The following is a 23,990-nucleotide window of genomic DNA, read 5'->3' as shown; positions in this document are numbered from 1 at the left end:
AATTTTTACGAATTAATACAGTTAGGTTTTTACTGTTAGTCATGCATTTTTACAAAAGGTCGATTATCGAAATACAGAACGTTATAATAATATTATTATTATGGTTGTTTTTATTTCCAGTTTCCGAGAAGTATTTTGAACTTCTTAATGTAAATAAAATTAAATCTTAATGTTTGCTCATTAGCTTGGGGAAATACGAATATGAATAATAAATGGGTTATGTTTAGATAGCGATTTGTAAATACTATGTTTTATTTAGCAATATTTTATGGATAAGTATAGATAGAATAAGTATTTACGTATTTATTTTATTGAACACTACACACAGTCAATCACAAGAAATGCTTACAAAGTTAAAAGGCACAATTTAGGCGGGCTTATGATTTAATCCATACTTTTTCTTTTACTAATTTATATATGTGAAATAATAAAATATGGTACCTGATAGATCAGACTGATACTCAACATTGATTGCGAACTTTACGTTCGATGAGTAATTTTTATTTTATCAAAAATAGTCTTTTTAATGACGCTAATTGGATAAGGAGTAATAATACTTCATCCTTTAAGTTAAATGGAATTCTTTTAAGTAATTTTTTAGTTGTTACTTGGCAATACTACCAATCTTACTCTCCAGCCTCATCAAGAACTCTTTGATTTCTAACATTTCTATAGACATCTGATCGACTTTAATATTTAGCGCTTCTATCGGCGACTTCTCATCTGTCAGACTTGTGACCTGTTCCCTGACTCCCGTCATCTCCCCATCCAAATGATTAAGCCTTTTCATCAGCTCCTCATGTCTAAACCTGTTCTTTCCTGGTCGACTCTCTAAGTCTTTTTGCGCTTCAGACGCCTCAATTTGTCTCCGCTTCTTCGCAACAATTTCCTCATGTATATCATTCAGCAACACCTTGAAGTTCCTAACGTCTAACTCGTCATCCTGCTGCTTCTTCTGCGACTGTGCCTTATTGAAAATTGCGTCCCGAATCCTTGACGGAAGAATCTTGGAGATCCTCCATCTAGGTCTGCCAGGTCTTAGCGTCAACACTCCGCTAACGTTTCTTTTATATTTGATCTTACTATTGACCCGTCTTGGTAATATTCTGCTAAAGATTCTGTTGTAGACTAAAGTGTCTAGAGTGCTCAAGAAACCAACTTGTTTGTCAAGCCTTCTGATGTTCCCAAGGAGTTCTAGGTCAGTGATGTCGTTAACGGCCACACCAACCATCAGGTTCATGAGGACGATGGCCGCCAAGATGAGGAAAGCAACGAAAATGAGGCGGACGACTTGGAAGGAGAAGGCGAGTTGGTTGGAGTGCTCCTCGTCGAAGAGAGAGTCGTACTCGAATTCTGACGTCATCATGACGACAGTCTTTATAAGGGCAGCAAACGGGCTGTCGAAAGGAGTCTTAGACCGAAACTGAATCATGAAGCTGAGAGAGAAACCGATGACTAAGAAGGCAAATGTTAATAGAATCTGAAACAATGATTTAGTTACATATAGTGCTACTTTAAGAAGTTTTGTCAAATTAATAAAAATATTCTCACCTTAATAACGTTGGACGCCACCTTCCCAAACATAAGCACATAATACCCCCAGTTTGGGAACCGGGATAGCAAAAACATCATCTGGATCCAGGCCAGGAGAAGGGCTCCAGTGGCCACATGTCTTGGCCACTCAGCGTCCTCCCAACCCGGTATCAAGACTGCAGGTGGAAGAAGGACGGCCAGGCCTAGGGAACCAAATTTCACCCATGTTTCCAGTTGGAAAAAGTAGCGGCTGCTCTTGACATTCATGTAGAGTAGTTCCTGAAACGATATTTTGAATTAAAATATGTAGGTATACTGCTTTCAATAAAAGTAGGAGAAATAAAAGAATGTTCTAATTACTCACTTGCAATAGAATCAATGAAATTGTACCGTAGACTATGTATCCCCATATCGTCGAATTAAGCCAATCTGGTTTCGTTTCAAGAGTGTCCTTGTAAAAGAATACAGATATAGCAAAAATTGTCAACGACATAACAAAAAGGCCATAAAATGCTATGATTGTGTAGAAAAATGGTAACAGTGCTCTCCATTTAAGATATAGAAAACTTTCTATTAAAGGATGGACCAGAAGCCTTTTTTGTCCATGTCTATTGCCTGTTTTAAGGAGAGCTTCGATAACTTTCATCTGTTCCATTTCACACACACTGGGCATCAAAATTCTATAATCAACTGTTACTTCACAATTTGGATCCTGAATGTTCTGTTCATTTGTAGAAATATAAGAATCTAAGACGTCCTCCAGAAATTCTGTTGGTTTCGACAAGTTGTTTATTATCATGTCTATAGCAGTTCTTTTGAACTTCTTTGGTCCATCTGTGTGGCCAGCTAGATTTGCCCCTTCTCTCAAAAGAAGAACTATGACATCTCTGCTGCCGTGGTGACTAGCAGAATGCAATGGGAACCATCCCATGCAATTGACTTCGTGTATTGTTGTCTTATCATAATTTAGAATGACTTTTGCGATTTCACCATGATTTTTGACGGCTGCTATGTGCAGTGGCGTCGAAGATTTGTGTGGGCTGCTGGTCGTTCTTAGTCTTATGTCAGCGTTTCTGGACATGAGCAGTTCAACGCACTCTAAATGATTTTCGGAGACAGCAAAATGGATTGGCCCAAATCCTCTTCGGTCTCCTTGGGTGAGACTGTTAAGCATCAAGTTAGTTGCTTCTTTGTCATGATCTAGTAACACTTTGAGTACATCGACGTGCCCTCTTTCTGCAGCCACGTGGAATACATTGACATCGCCTGTTAGAGTTTTCTTTATAGATGCACCTTCATTTAGTATTGCTACGACGCATGCAGTGTGGTTGTTGCTGATGGCTTTGAATAGCGCCGTCTCTCCTTCTTCGTTTTGATAGTCAATGGCGTCTTTTTGTTTGGCAACACTGAGGATTTCATTTAGAACGTCTAAGTTGCCCAATGCTGCAGCTGAATGTATTGGAGTTTCACCGTCGTTTGCCTAAAATTGAACAGAAAGGTCAATGAATTTTGTTTCTACTTTGTCGGTTAAATACTACATGGAATACCGCATAATTGACAACTAAATATCTCCTTATTCTGGATAATTTTCTCTAAAGTCTCATACCTTCAGAGTGACGTCAGCTCCAGCCTCTAATGCCACGCACACGCCTGGCACCCACGCAGCTTCAATGGCCGCCTGCAAGACCGTGTGTCCATCGCGATCTTTCACGTCTACCATCGCTGACAACGGATCAGTGTCGTTTCTTCCTTCGTTAGCTAATATCTGAAAATTGGTTTGATCTTAATTAATAACAGATTCACGTAGCATGCTGCTGAGATATTGATCAATAAGTTGGTGATGGTGTCACAAAATCCATATTGCGACAGCTTGTGTAGCTTAATTTTTCGCTTATTAGCTTGACTTAAAAGTCTTTGGGTAGGTAGGTGCAGCTTAATAATGCTATTTTTAAATCATCTTTTTCTCACCTTTAAAGGGTCTTCCAACTGCTTCTTCACACACACATGAAGGGGGGTCTGTCCAGCAGTGTTCAAGGAGGCGATAGAAGCACCAACTTGGAGCAGTTCTTTGATGACGTCCTCATTTTCCAGCTCCACTGCGGTGTGGAGGGGCGTGTCCACGTGGTTGAGACCAGACACTTTCATGGTGTTGTTTTGACCACCAACTTTTAGGATCAGTTGGACTACTTCTTTGAAACTACGAACAAAAGCAAGCGTGAAAATTAGAATCTGTATGAGCTTTGTGAGAAGACAACGTTCGTTCGTTTCAACCAGAGTAGATCTGTAGGATAAAGGCTTCCCCAAGGATTTTCCCAACAACCGGTCCTGCGCTGCTAGCATCCAGGTGCTTCACGCGACCTTCAGTAGATCCTCGGTTCACCAAGTAACCCAATACATGAAGTCTTTATATTGAAATTGGCCTTCACAGGCTATACAGGAGTTGCAGGCGTAGAATCGAAAGATGGGAACAGTCCCGTTAGTCATAAAGTTACCTTTGAGAATCGACAGGCATATCATAGTAGTACGCCGAGCCAGCGACATCCAGAGCCGTTCTGCCATTTTCGTCGCAGATGTTGGGGTCAGCTCCAGCTGCCAGGAGTAGCCGGGTGCACTGCTTCCGAGCGCATGATGTTGCTACGTGGAGTGGCGTCCAGCCAGGTTTTAGGAGGGGCAGCTGTAAAAATAATACTTATATTTTGTCAGTCCTGGGTTTAAGTATCGTTCCTGACTATGAATTATTCTGGAATGTAATTTATTGAGTTGAGTTACAAGCATCAGTTACATTTTTCTACGACAGTACGTTCGTTTTAGTCAAATGACGTCTTCTACTGGACAAAACCCTCCCAAGGCTTTCCACGACAACCGGTCTTGTACTGCCAGCATCTAGGTACTTTCCCGAGAGTGAAATGGCAATACCTGCTAATCAACATACTTGTGTTGCTGAGTACTTAGTCATTGGCGTATCTTGAGTTACTTTTCAGGGGGACGTACTCGGTCCTATCAACCAACATCCTGGGGTGGGCACTAGACAGTTCTAAGGTGGGCAATATTAATGAAGATGTAAGATTTTTAAAATGGGCTAATTTAGGATCAGCCATGATTTCCTGTGGATGAATCTCCATGGATGACCTCTCCACTAACCGTTCCGTCAATATTCTTGCAGTCATGATCAATGTTGTCCTTCCAAGTGCTCGGCAGGAGGGTCTTGACCACTCCTAAGTCGCAGCGCACGTTGGCCAGGGATCTGGTCTTCTCGCTTAACTTCTTCACCTCCTCTTCCATGTCTGAAGACATGCTGTCGTTGTCGACGCGTTCACACATGTCTGGAAGAGATGAAGAATGAATTTAAATTACTGCTAAATGGAAAATGGGACTGTTCCCAACTCTCGTTCATTGGTGCACCTATAGACACGATGCGGTGGATCAAACCATCTTTTAACCGTTATTGTTGGTTCTTGCGCGTAAAATGCACGTATAGAAGCTTATGAAACTCAAAAAGAACTGGCACATAGAATAGAAACCATGAGTCACTATGGCTAGAAAAGAAAGAATAGTTAATTATTGTGACAGCAAACGTCGTTTGTGAATGGAGAGCAATTTTTTGAAGAATTAATTTTTAATCGCTGTATATCCATTTATCTATCGAATTTGATTTTGATTTCACATAAAATCTTAATTACACAATCATGGAGATCGCTCAAAATTATATGGTAAGTTCGTTCGTTCATTTCAACCAAATGACGTAGGTATTCTGATGGACCAAAATCTTCCCCCAAGGATAACAACAACGACCGTTCCTCTGCGCTGCCCGCGTTTAGATGCCATCAAGTAGATACCTCTAATACTATGAAAAGCTAATTCTTATCTTCTAATAATATGTTTATCGTTGTAGGGGCCGATTGCAACAAATACTATGAACAGAATCAACGAGAACGGCAATGTGGTGGGCACCATCATAGTCAACTGTGAAGGTGTGTGTTATCTTATTTACTCATGAAAAGAGCTCAGAGTACTGTTGTCTATTGACAGAGCTGATGTGATGCATAAAGATTTCGTTGTTTAACTTTGTTCTCCATATCCCTAGGATTCCCGGAGACTACGACCCTGGACAGCTTGACGGCTGCCACCTACTCCACCCATATGAGGAACCTCTCTCACCACGCCTCCAACGCCCTTAAAGAAATCGTAAGTGACATCTACGAGAAAATTAGTCTTTGGAAACTTCTATTTGTAACTACTACATAGGCTATTCTAAGCTGAGCTTTTGTGGACAAACGACCATATTATAGAGGTAGCAGGAAGGCGTTGGATGCAGGCCGCTACCAACCGGTCAGTATGGAAATCAATGGGGTGGCCTGTTTTCAGCAGTTGATGATTGGCTGAAATGATGATGATGAATCTGTTGATAAGTACCAACAGCTCATTTATTCGATTGCAAGCGAGCGAGAGAACAGATGTGTCGTTTCGTGCCTCTTGAAGATTGAAGAAAAATGTGAGAAGAAAATCTTAATCTGAAGACTGATCGTTGCTCTTAAGTTTTTATTGGTTTTTTATTACCACAAAGTACTAGTAACTAATGGCAGTAGGGGTATAGTTTCTTCCTTGTTTTCAGGATGTCACAGACGATTTATTGGTGCTGAGGCTGGTGTCCAGGAAGACGGAGGCAGTGGTCGCACCAGATCACGAGTTCCACCTGATAGTGGTTATGAGACGTGCATAAATATTTATAATTTATTGAGGTTAGTGACCATTGATTGGGGCCGTTTTAGGTCATTTTGTTCTTTAGCATTGAAAATTTAATAAATCAAGCTTTATTTCTTTGCGAGTTTTGTCTGGGATGAGATGAGAAGATTTACAGTTTGATATTGACTGTCACTTCTTCGTCCTTCTGTTAGGTGACTAAAATTTTTGGTATTACTGGCACCAGCAATAAAGGCATGTTACCTTAAGGCGATTAGAGTCCTCAATGACCTTGGGCGTTTGACCTTCACGCCGCGCGAAACACCCGCGCACCCCGCACGAAAACTCCGATTTGACACCGATCAAAATTACACGGTCATAGGTAGATACAGAATAGAAGCTATTTTTTCATGACATTACTGCCTATTATTTTAAACTTGAATTGATGAACCTTGATGTCGGTGTCATTTAACTCAGGCGTAAGGGTATTTAATAACACAATCCATAAACATTTTGTACGGGATATATTTTTTTTATTTTTTCGTAAATTTTCTAATGTTCTAATATCGGTTAAATTTTCTTACGTCGGTTCAGCCGTTCTCGAAATTTGAACATGTAAATGTAGGTAACTTCGGGTGGAATCTTGCAAGCTGAATTTGTTAGACCAACTTCCTGACGACAACTGTAGGTATTGGAACACATAGTAGTATTGTCTATGGTTAAAAAAAGCAAATGTTTCTTCTTTTGTCTATTGTCATTCTCTTTGTGTCACTTATGAAGAATAAACTGAAAATGTGTTTAATCTCGTCTTTTTATTAGAAATCCTTCAACAACTGATTGAGTTAAAATTTTGGATATACATGTAATTCGGATAACAATGCAACACACAAATCGCAACAATTTTAAGCACGCCTTAAGGTCATGGGCCTCTTCTGAACTTTGGCGCGCTTTATCTCTTTAAATTTTCATAAGTTTAAAAAAGTGAAAAATACATTTAAAGTATTTTTTTGGTAAGTTGACCGACGGACCAATTCAAACTCTTGCTTTACCCAGGAAACATCCCTATTCTTCGAAATTATTACGAGCTACATAACGAAAAATCTTTGCTACTACGCCGCAGCAAATTCCGCATCATAAATAAAAAAATAAATTCAAAGAAAAAACCTTTTTTTTAAAACATGTTTTCGTATGCTAAAAATTTAGTTTCATGATATGTTCCCAAAATTCATCATCCTATAAGAGGATTTCAGTTTTTATCGACGAAACTTTTTAATTATTATAGCCTATAGGTACGTTTCATGGTTAGGTAATTTAGGGAAGTTTATTTGCACTTAACATGAAAAATATGGTATTAATGGTACACAGTAGTGTACCTATGCACCTTCAGTGGCAACAACAAGGTCTATTGAGTACCTATAGTCTACTAAAGGCATGAAATAAATTAATTATCACCAAAAATTAAAACCAACTCCAAAACGAATCACCAAAAGGTAGGCTGTCACCGACTCCGAAAATATCAATCATGATATACGGGCATTTGTAATCAGAATCCACATTTTTAATAAGCTCTATAGAACAATTTATCAATACCACTTTATCTTATTTTTTTTAACTGTGGTATTTTCGCAAAGAAACATAATTATTGAAAATCTAATTCTAAATGGCCCATTTGCGCCGAGCCTAAGTATGAAAAATATAAATTATTGTTTTCTTCACGTAAATCGATTAAGTTACTGATTCTGACTCCCTCCTAATTTGGATACTGATTGCAAAGGTCTAGTAAATAAATAACGGAATATATTTTCAACTTTTACTTATCTAGTGCCGTTTTTTTTGGAGTCGATTTTTTTACACTAATAGATTCTATTTAGGTAGATAATAGCGTCCGAGCATGCCTTAATTCAATTGTATCGTCTGACTGAACGTGCTCTATGAACAACTCTGACATAAAAACTATTGTCAAACAAAGACTAGGTTGCACCATCTTATTTTAAATTTGACAAAAGTCAAAAATCTGTCAAACTCCATACAAAAAAACACCGGTTATCGCCAAAGCTACGGTCAAAGTTAGGTCACGTCAGGTGGTGCAACTCAGCCAAAGAAAAAATTCATTTTGATCGCTAATGTCAGTTTGCAGCGAGTGACACAACCTCCCCGTCTGAAGGCCAGCGGCCGACTGCCGCCCGCACCCCGCGAAGGCCCCCTCAACAGCAAAACGTTCGGAATTTATCAAAAGTAAAATTTATGAATGAAAGTAATGTTCGATTGAAAAACGCAACGTGTCATTTAAAGATTAAAGAATTCCTAATCTATTCGTGCAAAAATCTTTTAAATTAACATAGCCGTTTTGGAGGAGTAGGGATTTTAAGTAAAAAATCGATGTCCCGTATTTATTTTTTTAATCCAAAACAAAGAGACGTAGCGAAAATTCAAACGTCACAAATGTAGTCCTTGAACTGTTGTATAACATATTTTTTTTTCAACTATTTCTGTCCAGCCGTAAAAGAGGAGTAGGCTTTACAAAATGCCCATTTGACGCGGATTGAGGACTCTAATCGCCTTAACTACATAACTGTACTGCATATCTTTTGAAAATGAAATTAATTTTTGAGAATCCGTTTTCACAATGTCCTTTTTAGGGTTCCGTAGTTTTACGTTCAGAAAACCAAAGTTATTGGCAAGCTATTTATTGCTAGTTGTGCTAAAGGCGAACGCGAGAATTTTAGCATTTTGGTAGCATTATCTACCGTATAAATTGAAGTAGCTACTATGAGGGTAGTTTAATAAAATACCTTCAGGGAAGTCCAAAAGGATAGCCATCTGCCTGGCGTTTCCAGCCCATGCCGCCAGGTGCAGTGGTGTTCTGCCCAGTTTGTCCAGCCTGTACTTCTCGGCTCCAAACTTCACGAGCAGAGACAAGGCATCTCCACCGCTCAGGGCTGCCACGTGGCAGGCTGAGACGTAGTTCTGCCGGCAGGTGGCGTTAGGGTTGGCTCCGGCTTTGAGGAGTCTGGAAATGGAATATAAATGGGAAGGTGTGATAAGTTGCATTTTAAAAGCTGCGTGGTACTTCTCCTCGTGAAGAACTTTGTTCTTCTGGATAAGTTTAGGTTACTTTATTTCTGAATGAGAATAGTAAGCTTGCATTTCATTTGCTACAAGTGTCAACAATTGAGCGATTTGAAACTGCATAAAAAGTTGTATGTATTGAAACACACGACGATTTTTAGGAAGTTTTTCCCGAGCTACTACAATGCAATATTACGTGCATCAACTTGGATCATTTTAAAAACATCGCCATCACATAATTTCCCTCCTGAGTAGTAAGTATATCATCGCCATATTGTATCTGCATTGGTATTAAAATGTTTATTTATTGATACTTGAAAAACTCCCTGATTGAAAGAAGCCAAAGAGAAGAATCCTATAGGATTAGAGATATCGTGCTTTGTGACGTTGCTTTATGTCAAGCAGAGGACTAAGTACCTCTTTATTGTCAATAGGCTAAAATAATGATGATGAAAAACTCCTCACCTTTCCACCTCCTCAACCTCGTTCTCCTCAATAGCAGTCAGCAGCTCCGTGTTCAGTCTCCTGAGCCTCCTGTCGCTTCTTCTCCATTTCTTCGGGATGGCATCCACCCCTTCTGTCACCGGGGTGTTGTTGACCGTCGTGCATGGGGTGGTCAATGATACTGTGGAACCCGTCATGTTGTTGTTGGACACGTGGAAGCCTGGGTAGTTTCTGTAAAGTAGATATTTTGTTTTTATAATGATTTAGTTGCAAATAATTTGGAATTGGCAACACACACTAGTCAAAGACTTTCTTGAGAAAATGACCGATATAGGCCCGCAGAACTGCTAAAATCAAGTGGCAGTGGGCGGGGCACATAGCTTGTAAAGATGACGGCCGTTGGGATAGAAAAGTTCTCGAGTGGCAACCACGGGCCGGAAGACGTAGCATGAGCAGGCTTCCCACTAGGTGGACCGACGATCTGGTGAAGGTTGCGTGAAGAACCTGGATGCGGGCCGCGCAGGACCCGTCGTTGTAAAGACCTTTGTGGGTGAATATCAACAAACTCGATTTTTGCCTAATTCCGGTGGCGAATTTTAATTTCCACTTTCCAAAACTTTTTTGTGGCGGATATAATAGTAAATAACTTGTATTATTCAATGATATGGTAGAGATCAAAATATTAGAATAGAATAGAATAGAATTATTAATACTTCTCGAGATATGTTAATTTGAAATTATCAAGAGCCACCGAAATTGTATTTGAGCCACCGGAATTAAGAATCAATCCACCGAAATTTATTTATACAGCGGAATTCGAAATGTTATGGATGATTGTCTCAAATTACTTATTTATTTGTAATCAATTAAGTATTATTATCCAGTAAAGATGTTTATAATTAATAACAATATTCAGGCCGGTGTTGTGACCCTAAAAAAGCATCAGATCTTCCCATGTGAGTCGTAAGAGCCGACTAAGCAATCAAAATACTGGAGGGTGGGCTGCAGCATCTTTCCAGGTATTATACTACCATACTGGAACTACCAACCAGCCTGCTAAGCATGGTGATAACGGCAAAATCCCTCCATAGAGAACAAATCCAAAACTTTCTGGCTCTAGCCGCCAACAGCCCCGTTATTCTAGACTCATCACAAAGACATCATACATGACCCTCAAACCCAGAAACCAACTCTAGTCCCGGGAGGGCGACCAACTGCCCCAGGTTAGTGTTACGTTTATGGGTATTTCTCATCGCCACGGTTCTCATCGTCACCTTCGTGGCGAATTTTATTTCTAACTTATTTCAACTTTTTGTAAACAAAAATTGTAGCGCTTGATGTGAAGATTGTATTCTCAGTAAATCAGTCAAATACTGAGTCTCGTTTGGAAGCTTTAACGTTTTGAATTTTTTGATGCCACGAAAGTGATTCTGTACTTCACAGCAATAATTTTTTCAAACTTTATTACTGTAAATGACTCTTAAGTGTTTATAAAACATATATTTTGTCTTATTTTCATAGATAAATAGCAATAACATAATATAAATAGTATTCCTACGAAAAAAATTTTTTTTCTTATATTTTGCGGGGCACCACGTAATTTGAATATACAGGGTGTTAGGTAAATGGGTATATGAGCCGACACTAGCCCATGTTAACATGGTCATATAAATGGTATGGTGAAGTCAGAAATTTGATATCATCATTTTAATTTTTTTAATTTTCATACATAATAAATTTTATAAAAATCCGATTTGTATGAAAATTAAAATAATTAAAATGAAGATATCAATTTTCTGACTTCACCATACCATTTATATGACCATGTTAACATGGGCTAGTGTCGGCTCATATACCCATTTACCTAACACCCTGTATACCATAATAATATGAGTCTTTCAATTTTTTTTTAATTTTTAAAAGACATTTAGGGGTCGCTACCAAGGTTTGAATTTTAAGTAAAAACACAAAATCTGTATTTGTTAGATTCATTTATTTTTATAGCCGAAAAATAAAAATATTACAAAATTATTGTTGTTGCTATGAACTAAGATATTATGTACAATGTACATATTTGAATCAATTATTTTTAAGATATAAGAGTTGACTTGTTAGTATCTCGACGCGTCGGTACCATGGTCGGTACAGAAGAGGGGTTGAGGGGAGAAGGTGACAAGAAGCGATTGTCTATTCTATCTGTGCGATGTTCATTTGCACGTAAAATGTGATATAAACACTTAAATAAAACATTTATGAAACCATGATTTAAGATCTTCAAAGCTTTTTGTAAATATTTTGACAGCTGGTAGCGACCTCTAAATCTTAACCAAAAAAAAAAACAAAAAAAGCTAATTTCATATTTAGAGGTATATTCGAATGAGAAAGTGCCCCGGGGATAATTCAAAAGTCGAAAAATAAGGACCACCCTAATAAATAGGTACCTACTTAAATACAAGATATAATTTTACCTATTACGTCACCTACTAAGTTACAAGATTCTACGCAATTGGTTTTAAGGGTGACACTGGTGGCGTGGTGGCATTCTGAAATGCTAAAGAAGCAAAAAACGGATTATCAGTACCTCAATAAAAAGAACTCTAACTGATTATCAGTCCCTCAACAAAAAAAAAATATTTAGGCCAGAGGGCCTCGTATTTTTATTGTACAACTTTTAACTCAAACTTCAGATTAAAGGACATCATCCACGTTTCATATATTTTTGGTCCAAAATCAAAAGTGCCGGCCAACAAAAAAAAGTGCTGTATTCTGACAGAATACGTCTGCCTTAGTATTTGTTACTATGGCACCAAAGCCGTAGCTCCACTGTGCGTCGAGTATTTGAGATCTAAAAGTCATCGACTATTCATACATTTTTTGTTCAAAATCAAAAGTGTCGGCCAATAAAAAAAAAGTGCTGTATTCTGACAGAATACGTCCGCCTTAGCATTTGTTACTATGGCACCAAAGCTATAGCACCACTGTGCGTGGAGTATTTGAGATCTAAAATTCATCGACGATTCATACATTTTTTGTACAAAATCAAAAATGTCGGCCAATAAAAAAAAAGTGCTGTATTCTGACAGAATACGTCCGCCTTAGCATTTGTTACTATGACACCAAAGCTGTAGCACCACTATGCGTCGTAGTATTTGAGATCAAAGTCAGTCGTTTCATATATTTTTAGAACTCAAATACTACGATGCACAGTGGTGCTACAGCTTTGGTGCCATAGTAATAAATGCTAAGGCGGACGTATTCTATCAGAATACAGCACTTTTATTTTTTGGCCGGCACTTTTGATTTTGGACCAAAATGGATGATGTCCTTTATCTTACAAACAGATACACAGTCACATACAGACATACATACAGTCATACAGACAGATAACAAAAATACCCTTATTTATTTATTGATGTACTGATCTCTACTTACCACGTACCTATAATTTATTAGTTATTAAAATATTGTAAAAACATAAACACCACTCACTATATTTTAAAATAAACCAAAGCAAGAAATCACTTTCGTGGCCTAAAATCACCTTCGTGTATAAAACAACACGAAGGTGATGCCACGAAGGTGACGAACATTTTAGTTTTTTATGAATTATCCTTAAATTTGAATTTAACGGTTCAAGTCGAATACTACACAAATAAGTCTAACATGTTAAGTTTTCGATGGCAAAGTTTCAATTAAATTGTTTAAATTTTAGAGGTAGAAAATATTGTTCAAGCAAGCGACGGTATGTCTATGGATAATCACAAAAAGTTATGTAGTTTTTTCGCGGAGCGACGATCGACCTATTTCACCTCCCCAATGGTCGAAGCGCGACTGACGTTAACCGAATAGAACACTGTGATTGGTTGCTGACGTTCGGTTTAACGACAATCTTGTATTATTACTCAAAATTTTAGGTACCTAAAATCGTGTGACCAACGTATTTCGCTTTCTCAATTCAAAATAATTATAAGAAGATATTTTTTTGACTATTGTGTGGAAAGTATATTTAATTACGATGATTTTAGTATATGCTACACACAAATTGAATGAAAATTGTGAATGCAGTAACCAAATGTTTCATTGTAACCGAAGGTGTGACACGATGAGAACGCGAAAAATCACCCCGTTTTTTATCGTTTCATGTGATTTTTTCATATTATTTTTGCTTCTATTACGATCAAATTTATTTTGTACTAGCGGCCGCCCGCGACTTCGTACGCGTGGATCCCATTTTACCCCCTTCATCTATCTTACGCGGTTTAGATTTTTTCATACAAATGTTTTTCCCGCTAACTCCCGTTCCCGTTGGAATTTCGCAATATCCTGTAGTAACTAAGCTTTAAGTTTACTAAGAGACCTTCATGCCAAATTTCAAGCGTCTAACTTAAGCGGTTTAGATTTTTCATACAAAAGGATTTTCCCGGTAATTCCTGTTCCTGTGGGAATTTCGGGAATTCTTTTCTTAGTGCACCTCTACGGTACCTAAGCTACGTCCCTTATAAATTTCAAGTGCCTACGTTTAGCCGTTTAGGCTGTGCGTGGGTATGTCAGTGAGTCAGTCATACAAAAGGAATTTCCCGCTAATTCCAGTTCCCGTGGGAATTTTGCAATATCCTGTAGTAACTAAGCTTTAAGTTTACTAAGGTACCTGCATGCCAAATTTTAAGCGTCTAACTTACGCGGTTTAGATATTTTCATACAAATGTTTTTTCCCGCTAACTCCCCTTTCCCGTGAGAATTTTGCAATATCCTGTTGTAACTAAGCTTTCAATTTACTAAGGTACCTGCATGCCAAATTTCAAGCGTCTATGTTACGTGGCTTAGATTTTTTCATACAAAAGTTTTTTCTCGCTAATTCCCGTTCCCGTAGGAATTTTGCAATATCCTGTTATAACTAAGCTTTAAGTTTACTAAGGTACCTGCTTGCCAAATTTCAAGCGTCTAACTTAAGCGGTTTAGATTTTTCATACAAAAGGATTTTCCCGCTAATGCCCGTTCCCGTGGGAATTCCTAAGTATCCTATAACCTGCCCAGGAGTATGAAGAATAATTGTACCAAGTTTCGTTAAAATCCGTCCAGTAGTTTTTGTTTCTATAAGGAACATACAGACAGACAGACAGACAGACAGACAGACAGACAGACAGACAAAAATTTTACTGATTGCATTTTTGGCATCAGTATCGATCACTAATCACCCCCTGATAGTTATTTTGAAAATATATTTCATGTACAGAATTGACCTCTCTACAGATTTATTATAAGTATAGATGTAGCTAAATAGATATTTTATCATCTGATTTCAAAGTTATTATTCTAACTTATACCGTTTATGAACTATTATTGTGTGACCATCAAATTTGAGTGTAAATGAGAAGTACCCTTATCTTCCATAAGTAAAAATATTGGTCCAGGCAAGCCAAGTTTTCATGATGGTATCATACCTATCCTACACTCAGAATTACGCAACTAATTATTCGCTAAAGACCATGCGAACTGGAGATTAAGTATGAAGATATTTCTAGATCTATACCAACTACTCAACTAACACATTACATATTTGTGACAGGGTAATTTAACGGAAAACTATGCAAACCTAGCGACAATGAGCTACATGAAAGTAGTACAATTAAGAAACGGAGGACTAAATCCAGCCAGCCTCATGGAGAGAGAAGGCCTAGCAAAAGATGCCAGAACTGTAAAAGCGTACTGAGCTGCAGCCTAATAGTACTGCAAAAATCAAAATGTAGTAATCATTTTTAGACGAACAAGCAATTTAATCACATGTGCATTCTCCGATCACCACACAGCTTATGACCCCAGTCTATGGAGGAACACTATCTGCGCAGATAGTGTTCCTCCTTAGACTGCGGTCATAAGCCAGGTCAGGATCGCGAATCCTCATCAGTGAGGGACCGAGGAAGAAGACGAAGTGATCACCGAAATAGAAGAATGCCGAATAAAAGATGCTCAAAAGATGTCGACTGATGAAGCCTAAGCCACGACCAGTGCCAATCCAGCTCCAAAACCCCACGAATTTTCAGCTCGAGTGGCAGAATAGATTGCAACCTACGAGACTAGGGAAATTTTAGCTGTTTCAGAACTATTCTCATCTGTTTTTAAGATTCTGCTTAGTATCGATGTATAAATAGCTATCCAAGTCCTCACGCTGATACAAAGTGTATTATAGAGACGATTTTTTGTAATAAATCGAAAGTATGTATTTGCGAGGACCAAATTGAATATACCTACCAACATGAATAACGAGGATAGCAGAACCATTTTGGTAAATGCCTAAGCTGCTAGGAGAGATTAAGAAGCACTACTAGTAATTAGGCTGAAGATCGAGATTATTACGACACTTTAGCGAAGATATCCTAGACTTTAGCTTGAGCGAGATTAGAATGCCAAGGAAGGAATAAAAACAACAAGGTATGTACCAGGAGATAATGAAATCACAACTGAGCTTATAAAATCAGATGGAATGCTAGTACTAAAGTTCCCTTAAATACCACCATGTTTATTGGCCGATAAACCAAAAAATAAGACATGGTGGTGGTGGTGGAGACTGGAATGGAATGGACGTTGGAGATGGTCCAGAGTCAGGTGAGGCCTCCTGCTTCGGGCTTTACAGCTTTTTCCTGAAATATGACACTCTTGCTATCCAACATCCAGTCTCCCAGACAACCTCATTTTCGAAAAGACGTTCGTAATACTACGTACATATTTAATGCTGCGTCAAATTATGCAGAAGACTGAGGACTATAATCAGTCATTATTATTGGCCTTTTTGTACCTTCTTCGATTCGGTCAAGACCTGGGCTGTGCTACAGTCTCTTTAATGGCGTCAAATTGACTGTCGATACATGCAACTTTTGAAGTATTTGTATGAAAACTTCATCTTATCAGCCCTCCCCCAACTCGAAACTTATCTGATTGCTGCGAGGGTTCAGAGTTGGAGACACCATAATTTCTTAAAGTCTTCACTACCTCCCACTTAGAGGTTTTCAAGCTTCAGAGCTAGACCGAGCTCAGTATCAAGATACGGCGAGTACATCACACAACTTCGATTAACTGACGATATTGTAGTTATGACTGAGACCTTAGTAGACCTAGGTACAATGCTCCAGAGCCAATAAGACCAATTCTTGCAATAGATTCGCCACCGGAGCCACCGAAATTGCGCCACCGGAATTTAAAAACTGTAACAAAATTCAAATTATAAAGAAAACTATAAATCTAATCAATAATTTCTGTATGCAGATACAACAAAACACCAAACTTTAATCATGTTAAAGAATAGTTTAGCATCTAAGTAAGTAGCTTTCACTCGTATACTTGTCACCGAAATTGAAAAAATTTGTATTCCTGTGCCACTGATACAAATATTTACGGGTCTGCTGGAAAAACAATACCACAAGTCGCAAGTCTTTATAGCCCGATCAGGAGGACACAGCTGAGTGATGCAGGGAAGAAGAACTCTACGTCTCTCAAAGCTTCTTTGGAGAAGTAAGAGAGTGTCGAAATTGAGCCACTGTAATTGCTTTTTTTCGTGGGACAGTTTTGAAAGGCTATTTAAAACACTTAAAATATGAAATATCACATTTCTTTCATATCATTTGGAAGTCTTATTTAATGTATTTTATAGCTATACTATTCTTAAATTACTAGAATCCCCGAGAAAGAAGGAATAACACAATTTATGAATAGAAATAGAGTTAGGACGCGCCACCGCTATTAGATTTTGGGTCTTTGAAATTTTTTTTAGCACATAAAATAACTACCTATTGTCCTGAAGACTTTGCTATCGTGTAAAACGCTGTTTAAACTATATACAGAAAAAAAAAATCATCGCTCTAGTTACATTTCTCCCATCGATTCTCAGCTCCGCCGCGTAAAAAACGTGCTTGGGATATTCACCCTTCCAATAGTGGACGTCATTTGACTGAAACTAAATTTGAATTTTTTTACATGCAAGTTTAAAATGGAACTTTCTGGGCATTGCCTTGACCGATGCATTTGCACGGCAGCAGACTAGACTGCTCGATTAACAAAGTTGTCTGTGCTTTCAAACTTTTGTGAAACGTATTAAGAAAAAGGTCCACAGAAGATTGTGGATAGTGACATATGCAGCATGGCTTCAGACCTTTGGTCTGTTCCAGAACGAATGGAGCAAAATTGGCTCCTTTATCTTAGCGTGATTCAGAACTAGGTATTAGAAGAAAATGAAAGAAGAGCAACACTTGATGCGCTCTTCAGCGTACATAAACCAAAAATGTAATTCATCCAGACTTCTCAATTTAGATTTTAAAGAGCATTTTACCACGTCCCAACATTCCTTTTACCCCTACCACTGCATCCAGACAATGATGTGTATTGCGTTTGTACACTGCGTTAAAAATATTTACTTCAAGTCCGAGAGGCTGATGTCGCTGGGCAGGGCAGGTCGCAGCTGCGGATGTCTGTCCCCAGCACTCAGCAGCGGCTCCAGGTGGTCATCCTCCTCGGGGAGGCCCTGCTCTACATCTGGAATAAGAAAACGCCATATTACACTTTATAAACTGTTAATTTGGCTCACATTCGAGTGTGGATAGGTTTGTCACTGGAATTTTTTCCGGTGATGAACTGTTCAACTGTTCTCACGTTGTATTAGTTTAATAGCCGCACTTGTCACTTATTTTAAGATTCTAGCCGATTACTTAAACATCAAGATATGAACGCATATTTTCGAATATTACACAAGAAATACCGGTTATTTTATTAAGCCGGCGAGCAAACACTCAACTGACCTGCATGTGAAAAACTCCGTTTTGCCCGCATTTTCTTACAAAAACGGTTTTCTACATAATCTATCGTACGCATCGCGTTTAATCCTCAAAATACACACTTTTCACGTTATAAGATTCATATACAAAGATGCAAATTGCATTTCAAGACACTTAGCTGCCACTGACAATATTCTTGTCCCTTTCATTGCTAGTAAATGATAAGTATTTTCAATTGTTTTTTATATTTTATTGTCTAACCTATTTAACTTTTAGCTCTACATTTTAAATAGTTAAGAAACAACAAATCTGTGAATCACACCCGTATCAACGTGCGACTGACTGACGATGCCTTAGAACTATCTTAACAAACCAAACAAACAATCGCAAGGTCGCGATGATATTTATTTTAGCGCTGAGTAATGTTGGGGAAAACGTCTGTTTTAAGTAACCTGTTTGCGAATTATTTGAGAATTCTAGACATATTAATTAGCGGTTGCCCACGACTTCGTATGCGTGGATCCCGTTTTAATCCCTTAGAGGTTGAAACTTCCAAATCCTGTTTTAGTGAACACCTACGTTCTAAAAGGAACCACCGTGCAAAATTTGAGACTCATAGCACTTAGCACGTCAAAAAATAACATTAAATGTATGACGGATTGTACAGCACCCCTAGCGGGAAACGTTCAATAACTAAAATTTTCATATTACATTTTTTAAACGCGCTCACTAGATTAGCGCGTTTGATGTAAGCTCACAGTTCAAAATCCCAATAACTCTTTATTTCTATGCGAATGCGAGGTAAATGTAAATTAAATTTTGCACACTGCCTCACTTTTCCTTTGTTTGATCAATGATTGACTGATAGAGATTGCCTTTTCGCATTATGTCCACCATACATTCCACCAAATTATTTATTTGATTACCTATGTGTGTGAATTTATACTAATATGTATTATAAATGCGAAAGTAACTCTGTCTGTCTTGCTTTCACGCCTAACCACTGAACCGATTTTAATGAAATTTGGCATATAGATTTATAGTTTAAGTCCCGGGAAAGGACATAGGATAGTTTTTATCCCGGTTTTTGAAACAGAGACGCGCGCGATAAAGTTTTCCTGTGATCGACAAAATTAAATTTAAAAATTAAAGAAGAACGGTCATTTGTGACCCAGACCCGACAGAAACGAGACATACCTCAGTTTTTTTGTCATGTCCTAATTAGTTAAATTATATATTTTTTATATTCGAAATCTATGTATAACACCAAATTATTACCCTTTGCTTTTGTTAAGGCGTCATACAAAAACTAATACAAAATGCCTATTTATCACCAAAATTGGTAAATGTATGTACCTAAATAGCTGCTATGGAATGTATCTAGGTGACTTGGAGATACAGCCGGATTATACAGGGTGGAAACGAGAAGTTATAAAATCCAAAAATTCAATGTTACCAGCTTCCATAATCTGTAACCTATTATTGGTGCCGTTTGAAAGAGCTCATGAAGCACTTTCAGAATTAGTAACTAGTTTTTCGATATCTTGTATAGTTTAGAAATAATCGAGTGAGATCACTTATCGTTCCATATGTATAACCACCCTGTATAATCCGGCTGTATCTCCAGGTCACCTAGATACATTCCATAGCAGCTGTAATAGACATTTAGGTACATACATTTACCAATTTTGGTGATAAATAGGCATTTTGTATTAGTTTTTGTATAACGCCTGAACAAAAACAAAGGGTAAAATTTTGGTGTTATACATAGATTTCGAATATAAAAAATATATAATTTAACTAATTAAGACATGACAAAAAAACTGAGGTATGTCTCGTTTCTGTCGGGTCTGGGTTTTTTTTGTATGGGGCTTGACCGTTCTTCTTTATTTATTTTTTAAAAATTAAATTAAAAAGCCGCGGGCTGAAAGCTAGTTTCTAAAAAAGACACGTTAAGATAATTAACTATACTTTACATTATGACATAATAAAACTTATCCTATGAGTATCCTTCATTCAGTTTCTGTACCCTGCGAGCAGGGTTTTTCAAAAATAGAGTTAGACTCATTTGAGTGTTCCCCTCCACGGAAATCTTTAGTAAAAGGCGAAAGATTTATACGTATTGAAGGGAAACCAGAGTGACGATGTCGGCAGTCGCCGGAGTACTTAAGTTCGGGAAAAAATCAAATGATATCGCGAGTCAACTCAGCACAGCTCCATCTAGCGGTACTGGTGAGAAACACAACATGTGTCTGCCATCTGTCTGCTTGTTTGGCGCAGTCGGGTAACACGATTACTATTTGCTTTACATAAATTAGACGAAGCAAAAACAAAAATCGCATAATAATGTGACATCTTGCCTTTTCTCAATCAAAATACTGAATGCTTGCTTCACGTTTTTCACACCTCAGTGAATGATTAAAAGAAAAAATCCTCACAAAGTTCTCATACGCTTTTGATCCCTACGTTGTCATTGCTCTCACAAAACCCTCAGTGATTTCAATTCCAAACATCAATCCATTTTTACTGCTCAATTTTACCACTGAAATTCCTTGAAAGAATTTAATCTCATTTCTCATATAACGAGTGAACGAAAATAACATAGAAGTAACTAGGTAATGTCATTTAGAATAAAATAGGTTTAGTATTTTGATAAAACGTCACACAGTATCAATAGTATGGTCCATGAGTCAGAAAATCATGAAACGTTTTACTATTCGCAGGAATAATTGTACAGAGTGTCCTCAATTCTATTCTATTCTATTCTGCTATTAGTCAATTGGCCTGGACTATTTTTAGCGTTTTTAGCGTTAATGTAAGCAAAATTTGGACTATTTTTAGCGTTTTAGCGTTTTTAGCTTTAACGTAAGCAAAAGTAAAGAATTTAACTGGACTCTATTCCAATGGTTTTGTAAAGAGTTTAGAGAGATTTTGTCCTAATCTGATATTCAGAATGGATTTACTTATTTTGAAACTTCAATAAACTCATAAGCCTTTCAAATAAATAATAAGTTTAATGAAATCTTTTCATTTCTATGAATAAACTTTCCTGCGGACAAGTCTGTCAGAGAAAACTAGTATGAACATAAATTTTTGTAAATAAACGAACCTGCAGAAATGGGTTGTAATTCCTTCTATGTTTTTGCCATAAGCCTTTTGAAAACATTCAATGTGTAGATCCAATACGCCGGTCGAGTGAGCACGACAAATTCGGTGATGGGCCATGTAAGGTTAGAGTGGCGTGTAGGTGTAAAAACTTCAATATTTGTAGTTTAGTGTACTACATACATATGTAGTTTGAAAATGAATACTGTTTTTTCACTTATATGACTCATATTTTTTAGAGTCAGTAACACATCAAACCATGTAAATATTTTGTTGGAATATAGCACGGTGTAGGTACATAAGAGTGTTTACCTTTATGATAAATTGACTGTACATCAAGAAGATTGGAAAAAAGATCTATGGCTTTTTTCAGATTTTTTTTACTTGAGTGCGTTAGTACTTATTTGACCTACTATGCGGGGGATACACGAGACAAAAGTATTAATCACTTACCTAGTGGCGTAGTGAGGCGGGTCGTTACATTCCCTCTAATATGGTCGAGTGAAGCGATGGCTGGTTCACTCGTCATGTCTGTGAACAGGCGCTGCTTTCGGGGACTGGTCAATCCAAGTTATTCCAATTTATGTATGCGAGTCATTTCTACTAGTATTTAAGTGTGTAATCAGTAAGTCTAGATATTAGCACGTCACTACCTTGTTTAATATACCACGCAATTTTGTATACCCATTCTTATAAGATACACTATACAAGAATGCATGGTAAATTCAGTGAACTGCTCCTGAATAGCATGTACCTACTACTGCTATTTCTATTTATTTATATTAACCGGCAGACAGTGGTGACTGAGTTTGTTGCGGCGCTTCTTCTCAGCACTTGCCAAATGTTGGTCTCGAAGCGCTGGTAGGGTAAAAAGATTATGAGACATGTAGAGGCTCCTTAAGAGCAAAATGACGATTTGTAAGAACTATTTATTAGTCTAAACAAATAAAGAAATTTTGACTTTGACTTTGACTTTGACTTAAATGTGAGTTTTAGCCCAATGAAAAATAGGTTGACAAAGGTGACTGAGTTTCTTCCGCCACTTCTTCTCAGCACCAGCCCATATGTTGTCCTGAGGTGATGGTAGGGCAAGCTATATTTGGGACCTGTATAGTGCCCTGGGAGGGGCTTATGTACCTACTAAATAAACTTGATTTGATTTGATTAATGCAGTTTAAACTTCAAACACGCATGCCCGCCGACATGAATCGTCAACTTTTGACTTGTTGTCAAAAGTCATAGAAAGTACAAGTCGTCGACATGATTCTTTTGAAATAAAGTTGCTGACATCAAGCCGTCTGTCTGTGAACTAGGTGTGTAGGTAGAGTCTTTATGGGGGACACCAGAATTGAAATTAATCTAATATCTCTCTCCTAGAGAGACAAATAGGGGACGTGAGACGGTACCGTACCTTATTAGGTCAAAATAATGTGTGTGTTATTATCTGTCTTTAATGTAACACTTGTAAAATAATATCTGTGTTGGCCAATTAAAGTAAACGACAATAATTCAATGAGCAAGTACTATGCTTCAACAAGATGGGCACCTGATAAGACATCGTCCTTTAACACAATTAATATACGAGTTACAACGACTTACCTCTTTGCGACGCCATAATTTAAACACACACTATAGTTTTCTTACATAAGTGTCACTTTTCACAAGTTCACTAAAAATCCGTCACGGCCTGTGCCATTTTTGGCACATTCTAATGAAAATGTATCGAAAACTATGCCAATGTCTTATCGACGATTTCTTAAGAAAATATTTGTTTGCGATTACGCAGACCTGATAAGGGCTAGAGCTGGCTGATTGGAGGATTAATCTAGATTTGCGATAATATTCATGAATCAACAGATGTGTGTGTTAAATTATACTATTTATTGTTATCACAGATTATGTTTCGGTTGGCTTCCTAGAGTAGTGATTTGCGTAACGGACTAGACACCATACTAGATGTAGTTCGCGTACCAGATTAGGCACCATTCTTAGATGCGGTTGTGGGTTCGTATCTCGCGGGGGACAATATATTGATAGCAAGCAAGAATCCTTCTTCCTTCTAAAAATATTTAGGTGTAAGTATAAATAAATAAATATCCTCGGACATTTTACACTGCGCCGCTAGCCCCAAACTAAGCAAAGCTTGTACTATGGGTACTAGACAACGGATATAAACATACTTAAATACTTTTTTTTTGTAAATAAATACTTATTATACATAGAAAACACCCAGACCCGTTACAGAAATTAAAATTCATCACTTCAATTTCTGCCCGGCCGGGAATCGAACCCGGGACCACTCGGCATAGTAGTCCGTTCTGAACCACTACACCAAACGGCCGACTAGTAGAAGTAACGACGACTAAAGTATTTGTGAGTAATGAAGAATATTTGTTA

At 37.7% G+C, this 23,990-nt stretch overlaps 2 protein-coding genes and 1 non-coding gene across 4 annotated transcripts; 1 reads left to right on the top strand and 2 right to left on the bottom strand.

The window, feature by feature from the left end:
- Positions 1–288: 288 nt before the first annotated feature.
- LOC135082826 (transient receptor potential channel pyrexia-like) lies at positions 289–23,342 on the bottom strand. Of its 2 annotated transcripts, none has more exons than XM_063977590.1 (11): positions 23,193–23,342; positions 18,132–18,249; positions 9,748–9,957; positions 9,006–9,223; positions 4,675–4,856; positions 4,026–4,207; positions 3,502–3,730; positions 3,140–3,298; positions 1,898–3,013; positions 1,552–1,812; positions 289–1,480 (listed from the first exon to the last, which is right to left on the bottom strand). In XM_063977590.1, exons 1-11 carry the CDS (start codon positions 23,206–23,208, stop codon positions 605–607), a joined length of 3,567 nt encoding a protein of 1,188 aa, XP_063833660.1. In that variant the 5' UTR covers positions 23,209–23,342; the 3' UTR covers positions 289–604. The 2 variants fall into 2 exon arrangements, with proteins under 2 accessions (XP_063833660.1, XP_063833659.1); XM_063977589.1 differs by lacking the exon at positions 23,193–23,342 and adding an exon at positions 18,513–18,766.
- LOC135082827 (dynein light chain roadblock-type 2-like) lies at positions 4,889–6,333 on the top strand. Its single transcript, XM_063977592.1, has 4 exons — positions 4,889–5,243; positions 5,426–5,504; positions 5,618–5,718; positions 6,146–6,333. The coding sequence occupies exons 1-4, from the start codon at positions 5,220–5,222 to the stop codon at positions 6,251–6,253; spliced, it is 312 nt and encodes a 103-aa protein (XP_063833662.1). The 5' UTR covers positions 4,889–5,219; the 3' UTR covers positions 6,254–6,333.
- LOC135083122 (U5 spliceosomal RNA) lies at positions 20,514–20,630 on the bottom strand. Its single transcript, XR_010259544.1, has one exon. It is a non-coding gene; the product is annotated as a U5 spliceosomal RNA (small nuclear RNA).
- Positions 23,343–23,990: the final 648 nt, after the last annotated feature.

Source organism: Ostrinia nubilalis, chromosome 22 (assembly GCF_963855985.1).
Source record: "Ostrinia nubilalis chromosome 22, ilOstNubi1.1, whole genome shotgun sequence".
NCBI classification, from domain to species: domain Eukaryota; kingdom Metazoa; phylum Arthropoda; class Insecta; order Lepidoptera; family Crambidae; genus Ostrinia; species Ostrinia nubilalis.
This window is presented reverse-complemented; position numbering and strand designations above follow the sequence as displayed.

Excerpts from the sequence above, each read along its gene's own strand:
- LOC135082826 (XM_063977589.1), bottom strand. The coding sequence starts at position 18,585 with ATGCGTACGATAGATTATGTAGAAAACCGTTTTTGTAAGAAAATGCGG. Across the intron at positions 4,208-4,674 it reads GCAAGAATATTGACGGAACG|CTGCCCCTCCTAAAACCTGG; the intron begins GTTAGTGGAGAG and ends TTATTTTTACAG. Across the intron at positions 3,299-3,501 it reads AGTTGGAAGACCCTTTAAAG|ATATTAGCTAACGAAGGAAG; the intron begins GTGAGAAAAAGA and ends ACCAATTTTCAG.
- LOC135082827 (XM_063977592.1), top strand. The coding sequence starts at position 5,220 with ATGGAGATCGCTCAAAATTATATG. Across the intron at positions 5,244-5,425 it reads AGATCGCTCAAAATTATATG|GGGCCGATTGCAACAAATAC; the intron begins GTAAGTTCGTTC and ends TTATCGTTGTAG. Across the intron at positions 5,719-6,145 it reads CCAACGCCCTTAAAGAAATC|GATGTCACAGACGATTTATT; the intron begins GTAAGTGACATC and ends CCTTGTTTTCAG.